General features: G+C 42.7%; 1 protein-coding gene across 4 annotated transcripts; it reads left to right on the forward strand.

Annotated features, from left to right (window-relative positions):
• Positions 1–7429: 7429 nt before the first annotated feature.
• nfil3 (nuclear factor, interleukin 3 regulated) lies at positions 7430–20123 on the forward strand. 4 transcript variants are annotated; one of them, XM_085984562.1, is made up of 3 exons: positions 7712–8259; positions 9446–9658; positions 18052–20123. In XM_085984562.1, the coding sequence occupies exon 3, from the start codon at positions 18326–18328 to the stop codon at positions 19823–19825; it is 1500 nt and encodes a 499-aa protein (XP_085840688.1). In that variant the 5' UTR covers positions 7712–8259; positions 9446–9658; positions 18052–18325; the 3' UTR covers positions 19826–20123. The 4 variants fall into 4 exon arrangements, with proteins under 4 accessions (XP_085840702.1, XP_085840688.1, XP_085840683.1 ...); XM_085984576.1 differs by lacking the exons at positions 7712–8259; positions 9446–9658 and adding an exon at positions 7430–7612; XM_085984557.1 differs by lacking the exon at positions 9446–9658.
• The last annotated feature ends 327 nt before the right edge of the window (positions 20124–20450 follow it).

A 20450-nucleotide genomic window follows, 5' to 3' on the forward strand; every position in this document is an offset into this window, starting at 1 on the left:
TTATAAGTTACTTAAAGCTTACTTTAAAGTTACTTGATGGTAAGTCTCCTTTTTCTTACATCATACTGTTTACCAAACCCCCTACTTTTGTTCCATTTTCTCAGTTCTGTCATCCCATCGTCTTGAGCACAAAATCTCATCAAAAGTACAAACATATTAAATATATATAGAATTGTAGCAATTCTAACATTGGTCTGGGTGATGTGCCTCAATGAATCCGAGACTCAACGTTAACGGAGCAAAGCAAGGCTCTTATTAACTCAGAAAGTAATACACAGTGGAGAAGTGTCTCTCATCCAGAGATCTGCTGTACTGCCTGTGAGACACGCTGGGGCCTGCTTAAGTAGGGGCCAGGTATGGGTGGAGCCCTACACACAATACAATACAGGTAAGGAAATGAAACTGAAACTAAACTCCCCTGCTTGTCACAGTCACAGGCACAATCAAACACAGAGAATACAGTGTGCCTGATGAATGGCATATTTCATCACATTCACCCCTTCTACAGATTTAGTCTGTTCGGGGGTTTGGTAGTCCTCTGTGACTGACGTAGCTGTTGTGGTGCCGCGGGTGTCAGCTGGGTGTCCCCGGTGGCCTCCTGGGTCTCTGCCGGGGGCGCCGCCAGGGTTGTTGAAGGGGTAGTTGGTGGGGGCACCATTGGTCTATGTTCTTCCGGGGGTGATGAAAGAATAGTGGGTGGGTAAGAGTTGCTGTGATCGTTGTTGCTGTTGTTGTCGTGGTTGTTGTCGTTACCGGCTGGGGCGACGTCTTTTATGGACACGGTGTCCTCCCTTCCGTCAGCGTGCCGGACATACGCGTATTGGGGGTTGGCGTGGAGTAGGTGCACTGACTCCACGAGAGGGTCCGTCTTGTGGCCCCTCACATGCCTTCGTACAAATACCGGACCTGGGGTGGAGAGTCATGACGGCATGGATACGCCGGAGGTGGATTTCCGGGGAAAGACAAACATTCGTTCATGAGGCGTGGCATTAGTGGCAGTACACAATAGCGACCGTATCGAATGGAGCACATCTGGGAGGACTTCCTGCCAGCGGGAGGTAGGGAGGCCCTTGGTCCTTAGAGCTAGAGTGACTGCTTTCCATACTGTCCCGTTCTCTCGCTCCACCTGACCGTTACCCTGGGGGTTGTAGCTGGTGGTACGGCTCGTGGCGATCCCCTTGGACAGCATGTACTGGCGTAGCTCTTCACTCATGAAGGACGCCCCCCTATCCGTATGGATGTAGCTCGGCATACCGAACAGGCAGAACAGGCTGTTGAGGCATTTAATGACTGTGGCGCTGGTCATGTCTGGGCAGGGGAAGGCGAATGGAAAACGGGAGTATTCGTCCACAATGTTCAGGAAGTAAACATTGCGGTTGGCTGACGGGAGGGGGCCCTTGAAATCTAAGCTGAGCCGCTCAAAGGGCCGTGTAGCTTTGATTAAGTGGGCTCTATCTGGGCGGTAGAACCGAGGCTTGCACTCAGCGAAAGTGCGGCAGTTCCTGGTCAGAGACCGAACTTCCTCAATCGAGTAGGGTAAGTTGCGGGACTTTATGAAGTGGAACAGCCGTGTGACCCCTGGGTGGCAGAGGTCATTGTGGAGGGTCTGTAGCCGATCCCCGGTGGCGCTGGCACACATCCCTCGTGAGAGGGCGTCGGGGGATTCGTTAAGGGCCCCTGGCCGGTAAATGATGTCATACTCGAAGGTGGAGAGCTCGATCCGCCACCTGAGAATCTTATCATTTTCAATCTTCCCCTTCTGTTTATTATTAAACATAAATGCTACCGACCGCTGGTCGGTAAGTAGGGTGAAGCGTTTGCCGGCTAGGTAGTGGCGCCAGTGGCGCACTGCCTCCACGATGGCTTGGGCCTCCTTTTCCACGGAGGAGTGTCTGATCTCGGGCCCTTGGAGGGTCCTCGAGAAGAAAGCTACGGGCCGCCCCGCCTGGTTGAGGGTGGCCGCCAAGGCAAAGTCAGACGCATCACTTTCCACTTGAAAGGGAGTGTTCTCGTCCACTGCCTGTAGCGTGGCCCGCTCAATATCCCGCTTAATGCTTTTGAAGGCGGCGTGGGCCTCAGCAGAGAGCGGAAAAGAGGATGCTTTCAAGAGGGGGCGGGCTTTGTCGGAGTAGTTGGGGAACCATTGGGCATAATAAGAAAATAACCCCAGGCACCTTTTCAGGGCTTTGGGAGTGTTGGGCAGGGGCAGCTCCCGTAGGGGGCGCAATCGGTCGGGGTCTGGTACGATTTCCCCATTCTCCACCACGCTGCCTAGTATGCAGAGGTGCGTGGTGTTGAAAACGCACTTGTCCTCGTTGTAAGTGAGGTTGAGTTTTTGTGCGGTTTTCAGGAACCTCTCGAGGTTCGAGTCGTGATCCTGCTGGTTGTGACCGCAGATGGTGATGTTGTCGAGGTAGGGGAAGGTTGCCTGTAAGTGGTGGTCATCGACCATGCGGTCCATCTCCCTCTGGAAGACCGAGACCCCATTCGTCACCCCAAAGGGGACTCTGAGGAATTGGTAGAGGCGTCCGTTCGCCTCGAAGGCGGTGTATGGGCGGTCCTCTGGTCTGATAGGGAGCTGGTGGTACGCTGACTTGAGGTCGATGGTGGAGAACACCCGGTATTGGGCAATTTGGTTCACCATTTCCGATATGCGGGGTAGCGGGTAGGCGTCTAGTTGGGTGTACATGTTGATCGTTTGGCTATAGTCGATCACCATCCGTTTCTTCTCGCTACCCCTCACCACCACCACTTGGGCGCGCCACGGGCTGTTGCTGCGTTCAATAACGCGCTCCCTCAGCAGCCTGTCCACCTCGGTCGCGATAAACCGCCTGTCCTCCCAGCTGTACCTCCTGCTTTTGGTCGCTATTGGCCGGCAATTGGGAGTAAGGTTCGCGAATAGCAAAGGCGGCTTTACCTTCAGGGTAGCCAGACCGCACACTGTGAGGGGCGGCTGGGACCCACCGTAATTGAGCGTGATGCTTTGGTGGTGGCACTGGAAGTCCAGGCCCAAGATCACGCCCGCACATAGACACTTCATGATTAGTAATTTAAAATTATCATATACAGTTCCGTTAACGGACAATTGTACCGCGCAGTAACCCATAATGGTCGATGTCTGGGTTTTATCAGCCATAGAGATGGTGCCCCGAGCAGGGACCACCGTTAGAGAGAGTTGTTGTACTAGTCCAGGGTGAATAAAACTCTCCGTGCTTCCACTGTCAATTAAACATTTAACCCCGCACCCGTTTACCTCAATGTCCACCATTGATTTGGATAGCGGGTGCGGTCTGGTCTGGTCCACTGTGACCGATGCCACTGTAGGGCCCTGATCGAGACAAGATGGCGCCCACGCTGTCTGCTCACAAGATGGCGGACCCCACGAGGTCGGGCAAGATGGCGTCCAAGATGGCCGCTCCCACGGTGCACACGCGGCGGTGGCGGGTTTTCCAGCGGGGTTCCCTCTGCACACCTTCCCGAAGTGCCCCTTCTTACCGCACTTAAAGCAGGTGGTGCCTTTCGCCGGGCACAGGTTTCTGGTGTGCTTCGGCTGCCCGCAGAAGTAGCAGTTGGGGCCCCGACGCGTCGCGGCTGTCGTAGGGCTTCTGGGGGGAGAGCGGGGCCCCGACAGTGTCGGGCTGCCGGGCGGGGAAGATGCCTTCCAAGATGGCGGCGCCCTTGGTGCACACGTGGCGGCGTGGGTGGCGCGGGCTGAAGAGTAGGCATCCGAGTTTTTCTGGGCCACATCCAGGGATCGCGCTGTGTCCACAGCCTGTTTCAGGTCCAATCCCGTTTTTTCCAGTAGTCTCTGCCGGATGCAAGTGGAGCTGATGCCTGTGATAAAGGCATCACGAACAAGCTCGTCGGTGTACACTGCGGCTTTTACATCTTGGCACTTGCAGTCTTTGCCAAGCACTTTCAGGGTGACTAGGAACTCATCCAGCGATTCCCCAGGTCGCTGTGTGCGAGTAGCGAGCAGATGCCTAGCGTACACCTCGTTCGTAGGCTGCTGGTAATGCGCCTTTAGGATGTCGCAGGCGGCCGGGTACGTGTCGGCGTCTTGGATGAGGGGGTAAACCCGGTGGCTTACCCAATTCCGCAGGATTCCGAGTTTCATACTTTCAGCGTCCGTAGCGTCTGTGATGGCTGCGGAATTGTCCAGGAAGAATTCCATACACTTAAACCAGTGTCCGAATCGTGCCGATGCGTCCGAAGCATGCGGGTCCAAATCCAAACGTTCGGGTTTCAAGAGTTGATCCATTGCGTTGAAAATTGAGTTAATAAAATTGATGTGCCTCAATGAATCCGAGACTCAACGTTAACGGAGCAAAGCAAGGCTTTTATTAACTCAGAAAGTAATACACAGTGGAGAAGTGTCTCTCATCCAGAGATCTGCTGTACTGCCTGTGAGACACGCTGGGGCCTGCTTAAGTAGGGGCCAGGTATGGGCGGAGCCCTACACACAATACAATACAGGTAAGGAAATGAAACTGAAACTAAACTCCCCTGCTTGTCACAGTCACAATCAAACACAGAGAATACAGCGTGCCTGATGAATGGCATATTTCATCACACTGGGCATGGAAGCCACCATGCAGAGGATCAGGAAGCTGAAGGGCCCTCCTGGTAAGTTTTTTTTACTCCTCCAGGCCCCATAAGGAAAGGTTAGGCTTCCCCTTCCCTGGACTCCCCACCCCTTCCCTACTATGAGACCCCCCTCAGACCCCCCTTCCCCACTCTTAACTGAGAGCTGGTGGGCGGCCAAAAGCTGCCTAATTTTCCAGAGGCCAGCAGCTGCTTCCCATCCACTTCCCACCCATTCTGGGTGAGAAGTGGACTGCAGCTTGTTAATCAGACCCGGTGGTTAAAATTGCCATTGGCAGTTAAACTCCTCAGTAAGAGTCTAAACTCCTAAATTACGCAAGGACTTGAAACTCTCACCTCAATCCTTGATCTTAGACCAAGACTAATTTGGATTCCTGGACAGTAAATTGATATGTAGGCTCCAATCACATATTCCTCTGGCCAAAGGAATAGGCACCACTGCTTGTCATAAGAAAATGTCATTAATTGCGCCAAAGTTGCAAGTAAAATAAAATGTCCTCATTACTTCTTGTCACTATAGTCAGATCACCTTAATGCTATTTCCAGATCTCTGCTATTTACAATTTTACCCATCAGAAACACGACCTGCTGGAACACCCTTATTTGAATTGTGATTTGTAAAGGAGTTATGTTGTAATGGTGAGGAGTTTTTAAGTGCGTTCATTTCCTGAAATAGCAAGGAACAGTTTGTGCCAGCATTCTGATCAGCTGACCACTAAAGATTCTGTAATGCAATCGTTTCCTTCCTTTCTAATTGAAATTAGTTTAACATTTTTTGCTGATTTTAGTAAAATTATATACATGACAACGTGACCATTATGCCTGTTGTGCTTTAAACACAATGAGCAATCATGTGGCATTCTTGTATATTACATTCATTTAATACTTTATTACAATAACTGTTTTGCTGATTTAATGAACATAGTCTTCTCACACATGAACAGAAACAAATTCAAATTTTGCTAATATTCAAAAGCTTTCCTTTCAAACATGTTCCAGACAATGTTAAGAGCTACTATTTTGTGATTTTACCTCTGAAAGAATTTATCAAACCACACCTACCATGAATTACATATATTAAGAAAACACTTTAAATGTGTAATTGTATCCATTTAATGAACACTTCAAGTTAAATTTTGATGACACTCCCAACAAGCACTGCCAATGCCTTGATCTGCTTAATACTTTCACGGCAAGCAATTATAGGCACCCATAATACGAGGAAAGCATGTTATACTTTGGTGGAGTCCACTGACTCAACAGTAACTCTCATGGGATGAAATTGCACTGATATATTTTAACAAAGGCATTGCCCCATTTAAAATGAACACCAGATTGTGTTTTCACCTCTTTAATTAGCCTTTGTTAAATTAGTAGACAGAGGATGTTGCTCGGACTCTGATCAAAGCAGCTTTGTTGCTGTGGGTAGAGTGAAATCAGAACTGAAGGAATTTGCACAGTGAATGAAGACCGAGGTAAACACAGACCTGGGTGGCAACAACATATTAAAAGGACCTTAGAGAGGAAAGGGAGGTTACAACTGGGACACAGTTGAGACAGAATGGTTGAAAATGGGCTTTTTGAGGAAGGGGTGGCAATAGTGGTGGAGGAACAGCAAACCAAATTATTGATGATGTCAGTTAACTGTGGTTCAAAGAAGGGTAGTTGTGCAGTCAAACTCCAAATATGCTATTCCACACTCTCAGCCTCCTCCCTACATACTAGTGTGACAAAATCAAGACTCAATACACTAACCCATTTTCTCACAGAATCTCAAAACTGTGCAACTCTTTACTTACTACAGTTATTCCTTCCACTAACAGTCTTCCGGTTTTAAAACCAGAATTTAACATTACCTAATCATTCCTCCTTAATTTAACTCACCTATTTTATTATTGTGCCCCACACTATGCATCTTGACCTTTCACCTTCACTCAGAAGCTTTTTGTTCCCTGATGGTGGTATCTTTCTCATTTCTGGTGAGACAGTTGTCTTTGTCAATAATCACTGTGGATATTGTGTGTCATTTTGTTAACAACGGCAAAAAAGGTTATTGCTTTTTATACCAGGTATTTTTAACATTTGTGCTGGAAGTGTGACAATAGAAGACGAGTGCTTTTGCTTGTAAATAGCACTGATGTCAATAACTGTCACCAAAAACATAACTGCGACAGATCTAACTTACTTTTGCTCACTTATTGAGACCAACTGTAGAGTATATTTAAAAATGAACCTCCAGTCTAAAACATTTACCTTTTTAAAGAATGCCATTTTTAAAAAGTGACCTAGAACTGTACGCCAAAAATTTCTGCAACATTCATGCCCATTTTGCCGACGGCAATTGACGCTGAAATTTTCTGCAACTCTAGCCGATACCAGAACGTGAAAACGAGTGTAAACAAACGGAAATCGGTGTAAACAATAACGTTTGAAGCCGTATTATCATCATTTTTGCACATTAGGCACGGCATGTTTAAGAAAATGCAATCGTGGGAGCGCTTCAATTTTTAATGTAACTCATTCTGATGCCACAAAAATGCATTCAAAGAGAAAGTACCGTGAGGAGAAGTGTATTTATAAAAGAAATCACCATGAAACAACAGGAATATGTCTTAAGGTACTGCTGTGCTTAAAATTTTGGGCGTAAATTTACAGACGTTTCGAACCAGCGTAATCAGAGGTAATTTGTGTACACTGACTTTTCAACCACGGGGCGGAGCCCTGGAAATGAGTCTGGATGCTGCAGGTGTCGGTAAAAGTGCATAAAAGATCGAGGAAATTCGGGCATATCGCAAGTACGTGTGTAACACGTTTACACCCGAATTTCCTCGGTTTTTTTTGCGCAGGGAAATTGGCTTTATGCCGCCATTGAGTATATCTTTGGGCGCAAATTCGCATGAAATTCCGGGCCAGTATACCTTAAACGACTTGCCGTTTATTTTTTTGCTTATTAGCTCTGTCTGGAAAGTTAATTCAGCTATTGTCTGACCGTTCCTAAATTTAAAAGGTGATGTTCACAATTTTTTTACTGGCTAATTTAAAAATATTTTAATTTATATTTTCCTTTTTTTTAAATTCACACCATAACCACAAAACCTGAATTTCCCCCGTTCTTGCCTTTTGCAGCTTCCTTTCATTGTTTCGGTCCACCTTAAGCACGATCTGGCAGTGTCCCTACTGGATGTTACCTAAATAGCAGTTTAGTGAGATCAGCCCCCGCCTCCGTCTGCGTCCGTAGTTCTATTTCTCTCCAGTTATGCAACAGCGTGTTATACTGTGCTGCTTTCCAACCTAACCCAGCCCAATCTCAGCACCCGCCCCCTTTTTGCCTTGGTTCCGGCCGCATTGGCCGTCCCCCCCCACTGCGCCTCGCCGGCTTCTCCCCTTCGCTGTGCGGTCGAGCGCGCTGTCAATCAGCCGGTTCCTTTTTTTCCACTCCGGCTAGGTTGCTCGGCGGCTGACCTACTAACACAGATCTCGGGCACCATCAGCATCAGACAGGCGGCTCTATGAGGAGAGGCAAGGCGACGTTTCAATGGGAAGTGGGGAAGAAGAAAAAGAGAGAGATTAAAAAGTAAACCCAGGTGGACTTTTAATGCTCACGTCGAGCTTTGCTGCGGCATTTAGCGGCTGCACTTGATGTTGTTTCGCGAGGTAAGGGATAGTTTCATGTGTTGCTTTCTAGTGTAATAAAATGGATTTAATCTCCGCCTAAAGGCGCAGAGCTCCACAGCGGCAGCGTTGCGCGTCTTACTGTGACGAACAGCTATATATAAATTCTATATTTATAATATCTATCCATAGAGGAGACACTGACCACACCATCTTATTATGTAACCACAGGAGCGCTGCTAGCCCTTGTAACGAAGATCTAGATGTTCTATGTCTAGGCACAAAACTAAAGAAAGGGGGGGAATCCCAAAACAAACAAAAGAACGCAGTAGACTTTTTTTATAACCAGGAGTTAGGATGTCCGTGCCATAGATTTCATGTATATGTGTAATGCTGAACAGGTTGGTGCTGGGCAGTGCGTGTAACGGGCTAATTATCTCATTATGTGACAAATTCCTCTTTCCCGTGTATATTTTTATGGCATTATTGCGTTATTATTAATAGGCTGTTCGCCTGCAGAGCACATCCTGTGCCTTGTACTGTAGGGCTTGTTCTTGGAAACATTGCATAATATAGCCATTATTAAACGCTGGCTGCATAAAGAGGCTGACTGGGCGCTTTTGTAATCATGGTATTGGGAAATGAGGACACTGGGGCAGTGCTGTCTTGTCCCCTTTTTTAAAAATTGTTTTTGAAATAGCTAAGCAGATAGGTGTAACCTATTGCTTTGGAAGCGGTCACCGCTGTCGAATAATGCAATCCTTGTTTTTTTTTTAAATTGAAAGTCCGAATGTGTTTCCATAACCTTGCGTTACTCACATCGGTTAATTGATCCGCTCAAATGTATCATTCATTGTGGCGACTGACTGTCCTGACCCTCTGAAGCAGAGCATGCATCTTTAAAAATGTTGCGTAACGTAATCGGGAGGGGGGAAAAGGTGAAACTCGAAAGGCACAATTATAGGGATTGTATAATCTTACCATAAAACTATTACAAAGCGGCAATGTTTTAGAAAAGGAACAGGGTTTTTTGGGTGTAGATGTCCAGGAATCCATGAAATAATGCTTAAGGAAGTAAGTAAGCATTCAAAGAATGATTGTCTGGTGGAATGTAAGCAGACCTAGATATCTCCTCTGGCTCTTTCTCTTAAAGAACAGTGACAAAAGCTTTGTTATTTTTAAAGAAAAGTTTTTAGCCATATGGCGCGGCTTCTGTTTTTTTTCCCAGTACAAAGGAGTATGTTGTAGGCGTTGGTGTTGGGAACACGTGAAGGGCAGCGGCTGCATTCCTTTGTTCGGGGCGGATCGCAGTGAAGAGCGAGACGAAGAGCTGAATGAGGATGAATCAGCCGCAGGATCAGCACGGATGCTGCTTTAGTCACGTATTCCCGACTCTGTCGCAATCCGATGAGAGGGAGAGAAATCAAACACACACACATAGGTACATTATATTATGAAGCAATTGCTTCAGGATTGACACAGCTTTCCAGAACATTTCACCAGTATAGCCATAAACACCCTTAACGTTAGCAACACGTTGAATAACATGGATAGAGGGGGAGGGGACTGGCTGCCGCTCATCAGAAATAAGATGAGAACAGCTTTCTCAAGACGTTCTTTCGTAGTGGGCCGATTACTTTAGCTAAAGTTCCCCCCCCCCCCCCCTCCCCCCGTAACAATTCCTCTTGTGATAGGTGATCATCTAATATGTCCCAATCCTCAGTACGACTAGGTTTTTTTCTCTAATGGTAAGTAATGTGGATTGTGATTTTTATAAATCTGGCGACGTGATAGACTGTTAATGACTTCAGAGAAAGCTCCAGACTTTTTATGTTTAAAAAAAAATCCAGTTCATTTCGTACATTATACATTCATCAATGTACTCATTATTTAAAAAATAATTTCCTTAGCATTTGATTCTGGCCAATTCAGTCTTTTACTATCGCTGTATGAAAGATACAAACAGATGTTTTTCCCCATTGCAAAAGGAGGTTTTATGGCCAAGCTACCATACTTGTTCTGTTACACTTGTTCTGCTTTGTCACTATTATTGTTGACCTGACAGCAGAACCTGAATTGTGTGTGGATGGCTAAATAGGTCATTTGTATAATGGCTTTATTTACCCGGTGCTTAGTAATGTTGGCATCAACAGCGCTGGCTGGACTCGATCGTTGAGTTGTAATACGGGGATAATTCTAAAGATGGCGCCACGATCATCTTGGTTTGTGTACAATGTTTATTGTTGTTCAGGGTCAAAACAGAAACTTTTTGCTCTGCTATAACACCCATCATTATGCATTTGACATTGCGATGAAATCAGGGGGAAAAAGCGAATCAAGTTATAATTAGTCACAAAACTTATGGACCAGGGGAAAAATACTGACATCGATGCTGCATAAATTATTGCCACGTTTTCAGAGGCCAAATGAATTAAAATTTTGCTTGAAATTCAAATGAGCTTTACCTAGCATTATGGGATAATCACTCTAATCCACAACAACACTCCAGAAGCCCAATACCATCCAGGGCAAAGCAGCCAGCTTAATTGGCACCCTATACACCACCTTAAACATTCACTCCCTCCACCACCGGCGCACCATGGCAGCAGTGTGTACCATCTACAAGATGCACTGCAGCAACTCGCCAAAGCTTCTTCGACAGCACCTCCCAAACCCGCAACCTCTGCCACCTAGAAGGTCAAGGGCAACAGGTGCACGGGAACACCACCGCCTGCAAGTTCCCCTCCCAGTCACACAGCATCCTGACTTGGAAATATATCGCCATTCCATCATCGTCGCTGGGTCAAAATCTTGGAACTCCCTGCTTAACAGCACTGTGGGAGTACCATCACCACAAGGACTGCAACAGTTTAAGAAGGCGGCTCACCACCACCTTCTCAAGGGCAATTAGGGATGGGCAATAAATGCTGGCCTTGCCAGCGATGCCCACTACCCGTGAATGAATAAAAAGAACATTTTGCGTACATTTTTTTTCCCGGCACCAATTAAGACATTTGCTCTCCTTAACCCCTCCTGTCCTTAATCATGCTGGCAGGATTCTAACACCTTACCCAAGTGTTTTTATCTTCACATGTGAGCCTGGAAAGTTAGTGTCAGCATGCTATTGGCCAGCTTGATCCAGTCCTTTCCCATTGCCCACACACATGAACTACCATCAGTAATGTTCAAAATTCAGTGTTATTTTTAAACCAGTTGTAGCGCTTCTCACTGATACCCTGACTAAGATTTGCTAACCGCATAAGCCTATGATAGTCCTAGTTGGTATTATGGCACACTGCCAAACTATACATATATAATTGACCCAATGAGCTATTAGAATCTTACAATGTGCAATAAACGGTACATCATATTAGGTACTGTGAATTAATTTACAATGCTGTTTATCTTCAGTGACGAGAAATTGTTACTGAAAGTCAGTATTTGCAAGTATCAGTTATTAGGTAGTCTTTAAGAAAATTGATAGGACAATATAATTTCCTGTATGTACACAGAATGAGGTCAAATCTATTGTATAACAGTATATGTTATGTGACCTTAACTATTATGATTTTCAAAAAAATCAACTGAAATGCAAATATTTCCAACCCAATAGTCAAGTTTAACCTGTTTTAATAATATAAAAAGGAAAGTCATGGCTACAGTTGAGTAATACAACAAACTTAGATTTCACTTTGGATACTGTGGAATACACTTTTTTTGTTTTGGTTTTGTAGTGTAAAGATAAACACAAGGATTATGCTGCTTAAATTGCTTACAGTTTTTGAATAGACCTCTAAAATCAAAGAGTTATCTTGTCATCCATCTCACTAGTATGGTATACTTTAGTTGTTGAGAGACTGGTCATACTATTGTGACATAACTACTGAAATATGTATTCTTTTTACATGGTTAGGCAATTGTCATGACTTGAAAAATAAATGTATTGGGGTTAATTGAATGGTTATATGTAGGTATGTAATCAGTTGAGTAATAGGTTGATAAATTTAATTTGTATGACCATTGCTAAGAAATAAATAGTTTAGTAAGTAAGCAATGAACAGTTCAGTAAATAAGCATTATATTTTAATGCATTATTGAAACAAATTATATGTTTAGCCCCTCTGTGAAGTCCATTAATTTGATATGCAGTTGAACACTGAAATAAAATGACCAGATCTCAGCAGCTTTCAAGATATTTTATAGCTAGTAGGTGAGGCAACAACATAGGTTAGCACAAATAGATTTGAATTTGAATAGTATTAGTGTTCAATATTTACCAGCACTTTACATATTTCCAACATTTAAAAACATTTCTGCAAAATCTTAATAAAACTCATCATACCATTTACATAGATGTTGGGAAATGCAAATAGCAAAACATGGATAACATGTTCTTTCTGTTTATCAGGAAATTATTCTTAATCATTTCAATGGTGTTTGTTCATTTGAGCTGCAGCCCCCAGCTCAGTTGCATTACTCACTATTCATTCACAGACTTTAACTAATGTAGTGAAATAAAACTTAGAACCAGCTCTGCTAAACTTTCCACTTCCCACGTTATAACTGCTGCAGTGAGTAGACAAGCTTGAGGAACTTCAATTAAGAGTTAAAAAAGATTTAAGCAACATGTTCCTGATTGGACAACGTTCCTGGGAGGACTGGAGGTAGATAAACAATGGCAAACATTTAAAGATAGAATGACAAAATTGCAAAAATTGTTTATACCAATCTGGCATAAAAGGAAATCTAAAAAGGTGACTCAACCGTGGATAACAGGGGAAATTAGAGACAGCATAAAATCCAAAGATAGGGCGTATAAAATAGCCAAAAAAAGCGCCAGAGCGGAAGATTGGGAACAGTTTAAGATAGAGCAAAGGAGGGCAAAGGGCATGATCAAGAGGGGCAAAATAGCTTACGAAAACAAGCTGGCGGAAAATATAAAAACTAACTCCAAAAGCTTTTATAAATATATCAAAAGGAAAAGACTGGTGAAAACCAAAGTTGGTCCATTGCAGTCAGATACGGGGGAATATATAATGGGAAATAAGGAAATGGCAGATCAACTAAATGCATACTTTGGGTCAGTCTTTACGAAGGAAGACACAAAAAACCTCCCTGGGATATCGGGAAAAATAGGGACATTGGCAAAGGAGGAACTGACGCAAATCAATATCTCTAAGGATATGGTGTTAAGGAAGCTAAAAGGATTGAAGGTGGACAAATCCCCAGGGCCTGATAACATGCATCCTAGGGTACTGAAGGAGGTGGCCCTAGAGATAGCGGATGCACTAAGGATGATTTTTCAGAATTCATTAGACTCGGGAACAGTGCCGATGGATTGGAGGGTAGCTAACGTTACCCCACTATTCAAAAAGGGGGGTAGGGAAAAAGCAGGTAATTACAGACCTGTAAGCCTTACATCAGTTGTGGGCAAAATGCTGGAGTCCATCATTAAGGATGAAATAGCGGAGCACTTAGCAAATGGGGACAGGATAGGACAGAGTCAACATGGATTTACAAAGGGTAAATCGTGCTTGACTAATCTATTGGAATTTTTTGAGGGAGTAACTGGTAGAATAGATGGGGGAGAGCCAGTAGATGTGGTGTACCTGGACTTCCAAAAGGCCTTCGATAAGGTCCCACATAAAAGATTAGCATGGAAAATTGAGGCTCATGGGATAAAGGGGAAAGTTTTGGCGTGGATAGGGAACTGGCTGTCAGATAGAAAACAGAGAGTTGGAATAAACGGCTCATTTTCTGAATGGCAGGCAGTAACAAGTGGGGTACCACAGGGATCTGTCCTGGGCCCCCAGCTGTTCACAATTTACATTAATGACCTGGATCAGGGAGTCGGATGCAGCATTTCCAAATTTGCAGACGACACTAAACTAGGAGGGGGGGTGGGCTCAGAGGAAGAGACCAGGAAGCTCCAGAGCGATTTGGACAGACTGGGCGATTGGGCGGATAAATGGCAGATGCACTATAATGTGGACAAGTGCGAAGTTATCCACCTTGGGTGCAGGAACGGGAGGGCAAATTATTATTTAAATGGCAATAGATTGGGAGAGGGGGAAGTACAGAGAGACCTGGGTGTTCTTGTACACCAGTCACTGAAGGCGAGCATGCAGGTGCAACAGGCGGTCAAGAAGGCAAACGGTATGCTGGCCTTCATAGCAAAAGGGTTAGAATACAGGAACAGGGATACCTTGCTGCAGCTGTACAGGGCACTGGTGAGACCACACCTCGAGTACTGTGTACAGTTTTGGTCGCCTCATCTGAGGAAGGATGTTCTTGCCATGGAGGGGGTGCAGCGGCGATTCACCAGGCTGATACCAGGAATGGCGGGAATGACCTATGAGGAGAGACTATGTAGTTTAGGGATGTACACACTGGAGTTTAGAAGATTGAGAGGGGACCTCATAGAAGTGTATAAAATTCTGACAGGTCTAGACAGACTGGATGCAGAAGGAATGTTTCCCTTGGCGGGTGAGAACAGAACTAGAGGACATAATTTAAGGATAAGGGCTAAACCATTTAGGACAGAGATGAGGGGGAATTTCTTCACTCAGAGAGTGGTGAAACTGTGGAACTCATTGCCACAGAGGGCAGTGTACGCCAGCTCATTAAATATATTTAAGAGGGAATTAGATATATTTCTACGGGCAAAAGGGGTTAAGGGTTACGGAGAGAAGGCGGGGACGGGATACTGAATTAAAGGATCAGCCATGATCTCATCGAATGGCGGAGCAGGCACGAAGGGCCGAATGGCCTACTCCTGCTCCTATCTTCTATGTATCTATGTATCTATGTATGTTTTGAGTACAAGAGCAAAATACTGCTGATGCTGGAAATCTGAAATAAAAACAGAAAACGCTGGAAATACTCAGCAGGTCAGGCAGCATCTGTGGAGAGAGAAACAGTTAACATTTCAGGTTGATGACCTTTCGTCAGAACTGGCGAAAGATCATCGACCTGAACCGTTAACTCCTTTTCTCTCTCTACAGATGCTGCCTGACCTGCTGAGTATTTCCAGCATTTTTAGTTCATGTTTTATGGTTATATGAGTAACTGGATTTAAATTTTCATCAGATGTCTTAATAGCTAAAACGGGTTAATTTATTGGGAAATCTTTTTCACCTATGATGGTTTCAAATAATCAACACAGTTTCTGAGATCTATCTTCACAGAATCACAGAAACCCCACAGTGCAGATAGAGGCCATTTCGACCCATAGAGCCTGCACCGACACATATCCCACCCAATCCCCGTAACCCCTACACCAACACATATCCCACCCTATCCCCGTAACCCCACGTATTTAATCCCCCTAACACTAAGGGTCAATTTATCATAGCCAATCAACCTAACCCGCACATCTTTGGACTGTGGGAGGAAACCGGAGCACCCGGAGAAAACCCACGCAAACACGGGGAGGATGTGCAAACTCCACACAGACAGTCACCCGAGGCCGGATTCGAACCCGGGTCCCTGGCGCTGTGAGGCAACAGTGCTAACCACTATGCCACCGTGCTTCTGTGGAAATGATTTACTTTATTTAAAAAAAAAAGTAATGCTGGACTAAGAATGAAAATCTGCATTAAAAGAAATACATTTAAAAAAGAAAAAAATGGTAATTTGGTGAACTATTCTTCCAGAGTTGAATGGTTTAATGAGAGCTTATATGGGCCACTGATAATATTGTCGAATGAGATATTTACACCCATTTCAAAAGCAGTTCAGAGATATCCATTATTGATGTTCTTTGAGCCAGTCAAGACAGCTATTTTTATATAAATCTGCATAGCAGGAGTGCAGTTACATTATTAGAAAAGTGAATGGAGGCTCAATCAGTAACCAATTAACCATCAGCAATACTTTAAAATTAGATTTTGAAAATTGAATAAAATCTGAGTCTTTTTGGTATTCTTGACTTCATTGATACGATTTGTTTATAGTTTCTGAGAAGTTCCCAAGTATTTTGTGCAAGATAACATCGCCATTGAAATATTTGTCAATTACTGTAATACCTATCCATGATGGTCTGATAGAGGAAAAAAGATTAATGACTAAGAATTTATAAATGTTCAATTCTGCTTTAGATATATTCAGTAGTTGAAATTGCTTACATTACTATTCATAACTTCAATTCATAAAAGTGGTTATCGATTTTGTGAAATTTGTTTCACTTCATGAAAGCAAAGTGGGGGTTAAAAGAAGGAGCAATCTTCCTCCATTGATGGTTTGGTTGGGGGTGGAGGTAGAAGATTTTCTGTTGCTTCGTATCTTTTCTTGGCCCGGTTTCATCAACATTTTTTTTGTCAGCAGCGGTGACAATAGCTCACTGCCAAAATGATTCCGCCTGATTCAGGATAACAGTGAATCTCTTAATTATATTTTACTTACGGAAAAAATATCACTTTTTATGTTCACTGAAGTAAATGCAAAGAGTAATTTTACTAAAATTTATTAAGTTTTTTAAAATAATTAAACCTGTATTTACAGATGTTTGAGAGGATGCTTTGTATCATTCACATTGCTTGCAGAATGCCTTTTTAGCTACACAATGCTATCTTTAGTAAAGGCAATTTATCTCCTGTTTTTTTTGGATTCATCAGTGATGGATGGATGTTTATTTTCCCAAGCATTAAGAAAGGATGATTAGTCAGAATATGTTAATTTTAAAAAATGTGCAATGCCCTCTTTATCAGTTATTTCTCTGAGAAAACGATGAAGCTGTCAGTACTTTATACTTGGGCCAGTGAAGCTGTACAATACTTTATTGTAATGTCATTAATGAAAAGTTCAAACAAGTTATGTTTGAAAATTCTCCATCTGATACAGTACTTGACCATTTGTTCTATGTGAAGGTTGGTCATTTTAAGATTTGCTAGTAATCATTTCCACTAGCAATCACTCTTGGGAGTTAACTTGGTGGGTGGGATCCAGGTCCTGAGTAATTTTCCAAGTAGTGACTAACAAAAATAATATTTTTTGAGTATATGGTTATTTTCAGCATATAAAGCTTTCAAGAAGCAAAACCTTAAAAAAATACAGATTAGTCCTTCAGACAAATTGACTTGAATATATTACTTGATCTAATGTAACAACTATTTTTTAATCTGTTTTTAATCATCAGTCCTTTACTCCTTTTGCTGTGTATCTTTGTATTCTTATCTCATTAGTGTTCTGTCCCAAGCCCTTGTTGCTATAGAGTCCAGGCCTCTGTATATTGAATTGGAGAGATTACAAAGGAAAAGGTTGCAGCTTCAATTGTAGCTTATCAGTAACTATTAGTAATACAATAGGGCTTCCCCAGTTCCTTGGTGTCTTTATGTTTCAAGGTCTTTGAAGGATAATTGCTCCAGAGAAGGAACAGTGTCCATATTTAGTTGTGACAGTCAAAAATGTCAGTTCTAACTGAACTTGCATATAATAGATTTGTTCTACCAGTACTAAGATGGAATGCACACTTGGTAAAAATGTGTTTATTTTGAGATCATGCTTATGAAATTTGCATATATTTGTGCAGCATTTTCTTTTAGATTTAAAAAAATAGTATGTTACATGAATAAAACTTGACTGGTTACAAATCTACATTTTGCCTGAATACCCTTTTTAATCATTCAATCTGCTGTTTAGAGATCAGCCATATATTGGATGAACTAAATAAATTAGCTTGGAACATATTACCTGTAAAAAATCTCTGTAACTGTGGTAAAATTGCCTTTGCTATTCATTTTCCCTAATAAACATGAGCATCAAGATAGATGGTCCAGAAAACATAGTTTAATGTTGTTTGTTTCAAAATTATTAATTTCTGCTTATTTTTTTCAGGTTATCAAAGAGATTACAGTCTGATTGACAGAAATGCCAGTCATCTCGAACTACCAAGTGAAAAAGTAATTTTTGCAGCTTTGTTTGAAACAAGACTACTAATGAAGATCTGTGTAAGATTTGGGTCTCAGATTCACAAGCAGTGAAAGCATAGAAATAGAAACCTACTAATGGAAGCAAAACTTTCATGAGACATATAATAGAAAATAGTTAAGAATCTTTCTACCCCGCCACACACACACACATACACATATACAAGAACAAAGCAGACATAATGGAAGCCCAAAGGCCAGCGCTCCAGAATGAACCAGCATTGGTTGGATCTTGCATTTCTGGGGAACAAATGGTGGTGTTAGCTCCTGCTGTAGAAAATATGGCAGAATCTTTTTCTGCAGATGACAGTTTGCTGAGTGATGACTTGAGCACTGGCTCTCTCAAACAGAAATCTTCAAGCTGCCGCAGAAAACGGGAATTCATACCCGATGAGAAAAAAGATGCGTTATACTGGGAAAAGAGAAGAAAAAATAATGAAGCAGCCAAAAGGTCTCGTGAAAAACGGCGTTTGAATGATATGGTTTTGGAGAACAAACTGATGGCATTAGGTGAAGAGAATGCACGACTGAAATCAGAACTTCTTGCTTTGAAACTAAAGTTTGGATTAATCACTGCAGCATTTTATGCCCAGGAGATACAGAATCTTGGAAATGCTCCAGGGCCATGTTTTCAAGACTATAAACCCTCCAACATAAATTTACCTTTTCCACCTGATCATGAGCGTAGTTTTCTTGGAAATGGATGTATTTCTGTCATTAAACACTCACCACCAAGTTCATTGTCGGATGTTTCAGAAATATCTTCAAATGCCAGGGAAAGTCCTCTTCCCCAAGTTGCATGTAAAAGCTCAAACAGTACCTTCAAGGTTATAAAACAAGAGCCTCCAGAGTTTAAAGTTGACTCTGAGACCTGTTTGAGAGAACCCAGAGAGGATAATGGTTCATATGTCGCTACTGTGTATAGAAACTTCAGTGGAAACTATTCCAATTCACCACCTTCTCTACAGATTACTAGGTCATCAAGTAACTCACCAAGAACATCAGAAGCTGATGAAGGCACATTAGGAAAACATACATATGAAGAGGATGGAGAAGATGAACAGCGAGTACCTAAAGGCCCAATCTCTTCTCTTGTGGAACCCAAAATTGTGAAAAATGCCACAGTTAAGGTCCCTGAATCAAACTCTTCTGCACTGCCTCACAAGCTTCGTATCAAGGCTAGAGCAATCCAGATTAAAGTAGAGAATGTGGAGGCATATTACGAAACACCAGAGAAACAACCACCATCTGCCAGTAATATTTCTACTAAAAGATCTTGCCCATTGGACAGTGCAGCAATGTTTAAGTGCAATGCTTCAAATCCAGGACACCCTTCTCTAGCTCCTTTGTCTATTCAAGTAGCAAACATCAATGATTGGTCTCACAAACCAGAACTTTGGCGTCAAAAAGAAAGTGAAGAGAAATTGGAAGGGGCTTATAAAAATATTCGGCGGTCATGTTCCTCTGTTGCACTAACAAACCAATCGCCTGCTGCTGGAAAAGACTTTGCTTGCAATAACATTTATCAAGGAGTACACTTGGAATCAGAGAACTTGTACTTAAAACAAGGTATTGCAAATTTAAGTGCAGAAGTTGCTTCACTGAAAAAGCTCATAGAAAAGCAGCAGGCTGCTGCTTCAGACTCTGGTAAAAGCACTACTGAGAAAAGATTTGCCAACTAAGATTGCCAACTGAAGTAGAGTAGTACATTTTATATTATGCTAAGTTTTCACTGGAACTGTTTTGTCATTTCACTGTAGTTAAATTGTAATTTCTTGCAAATGCTCATGTATTGTCTGAATTGTACATCATGAACCTTGTCTTTTGTGGACTTTGTGATACTGTATGATGAGAACATTCACTTATGTACATTCAAAAACCTAATACAATGCTATGGATGAATCTTTCATCCTTTTGTTTTATTGGACATCAAAAAGTGAAATATCAAGTACAAAAAATTAAACAGTTGATGAATAATGAGACTTGCCTGATTTTTGTTGAATGTCTGAGGGAAATTGTCAAGACCTATGTGATGCCTGGGATTTTAGTTTAAAATGTATCAATGTTCACTTGTATCCAATAGCTTAAATACCTGTGCCTTGGCTGGAAACACCCTAAATTTAAAAACAAATTCCCTTTGGTATAGAATATTTTTTAGTCAGCATATTTATGAAGTTAAAGTTGAAGACAGGCAAATTCAACTTGCACTACAAAATATTTTACAAAATGCTATTCACTTGAATGCACTGATCTTTTTTTTTAGAAATCTAATTGAATGTGAAAAGACAACATTTATGTATTTATCTT

This window comes from Somniosus microcephalus, chromosome 1, assembly GCF_052327205.1.
Source record: "Somniosus microcephalus isolate GS21.2 chromosome 1, FLI_Smic_1.0, whole genome shotgun sequence".
Taxonomy (NCBI): Eukaryota; Metazoa; Chordata; class Chondrichthyes; order Squaliformes; family Somniosidae; genus Somniosus; species Somniosus microcephalus.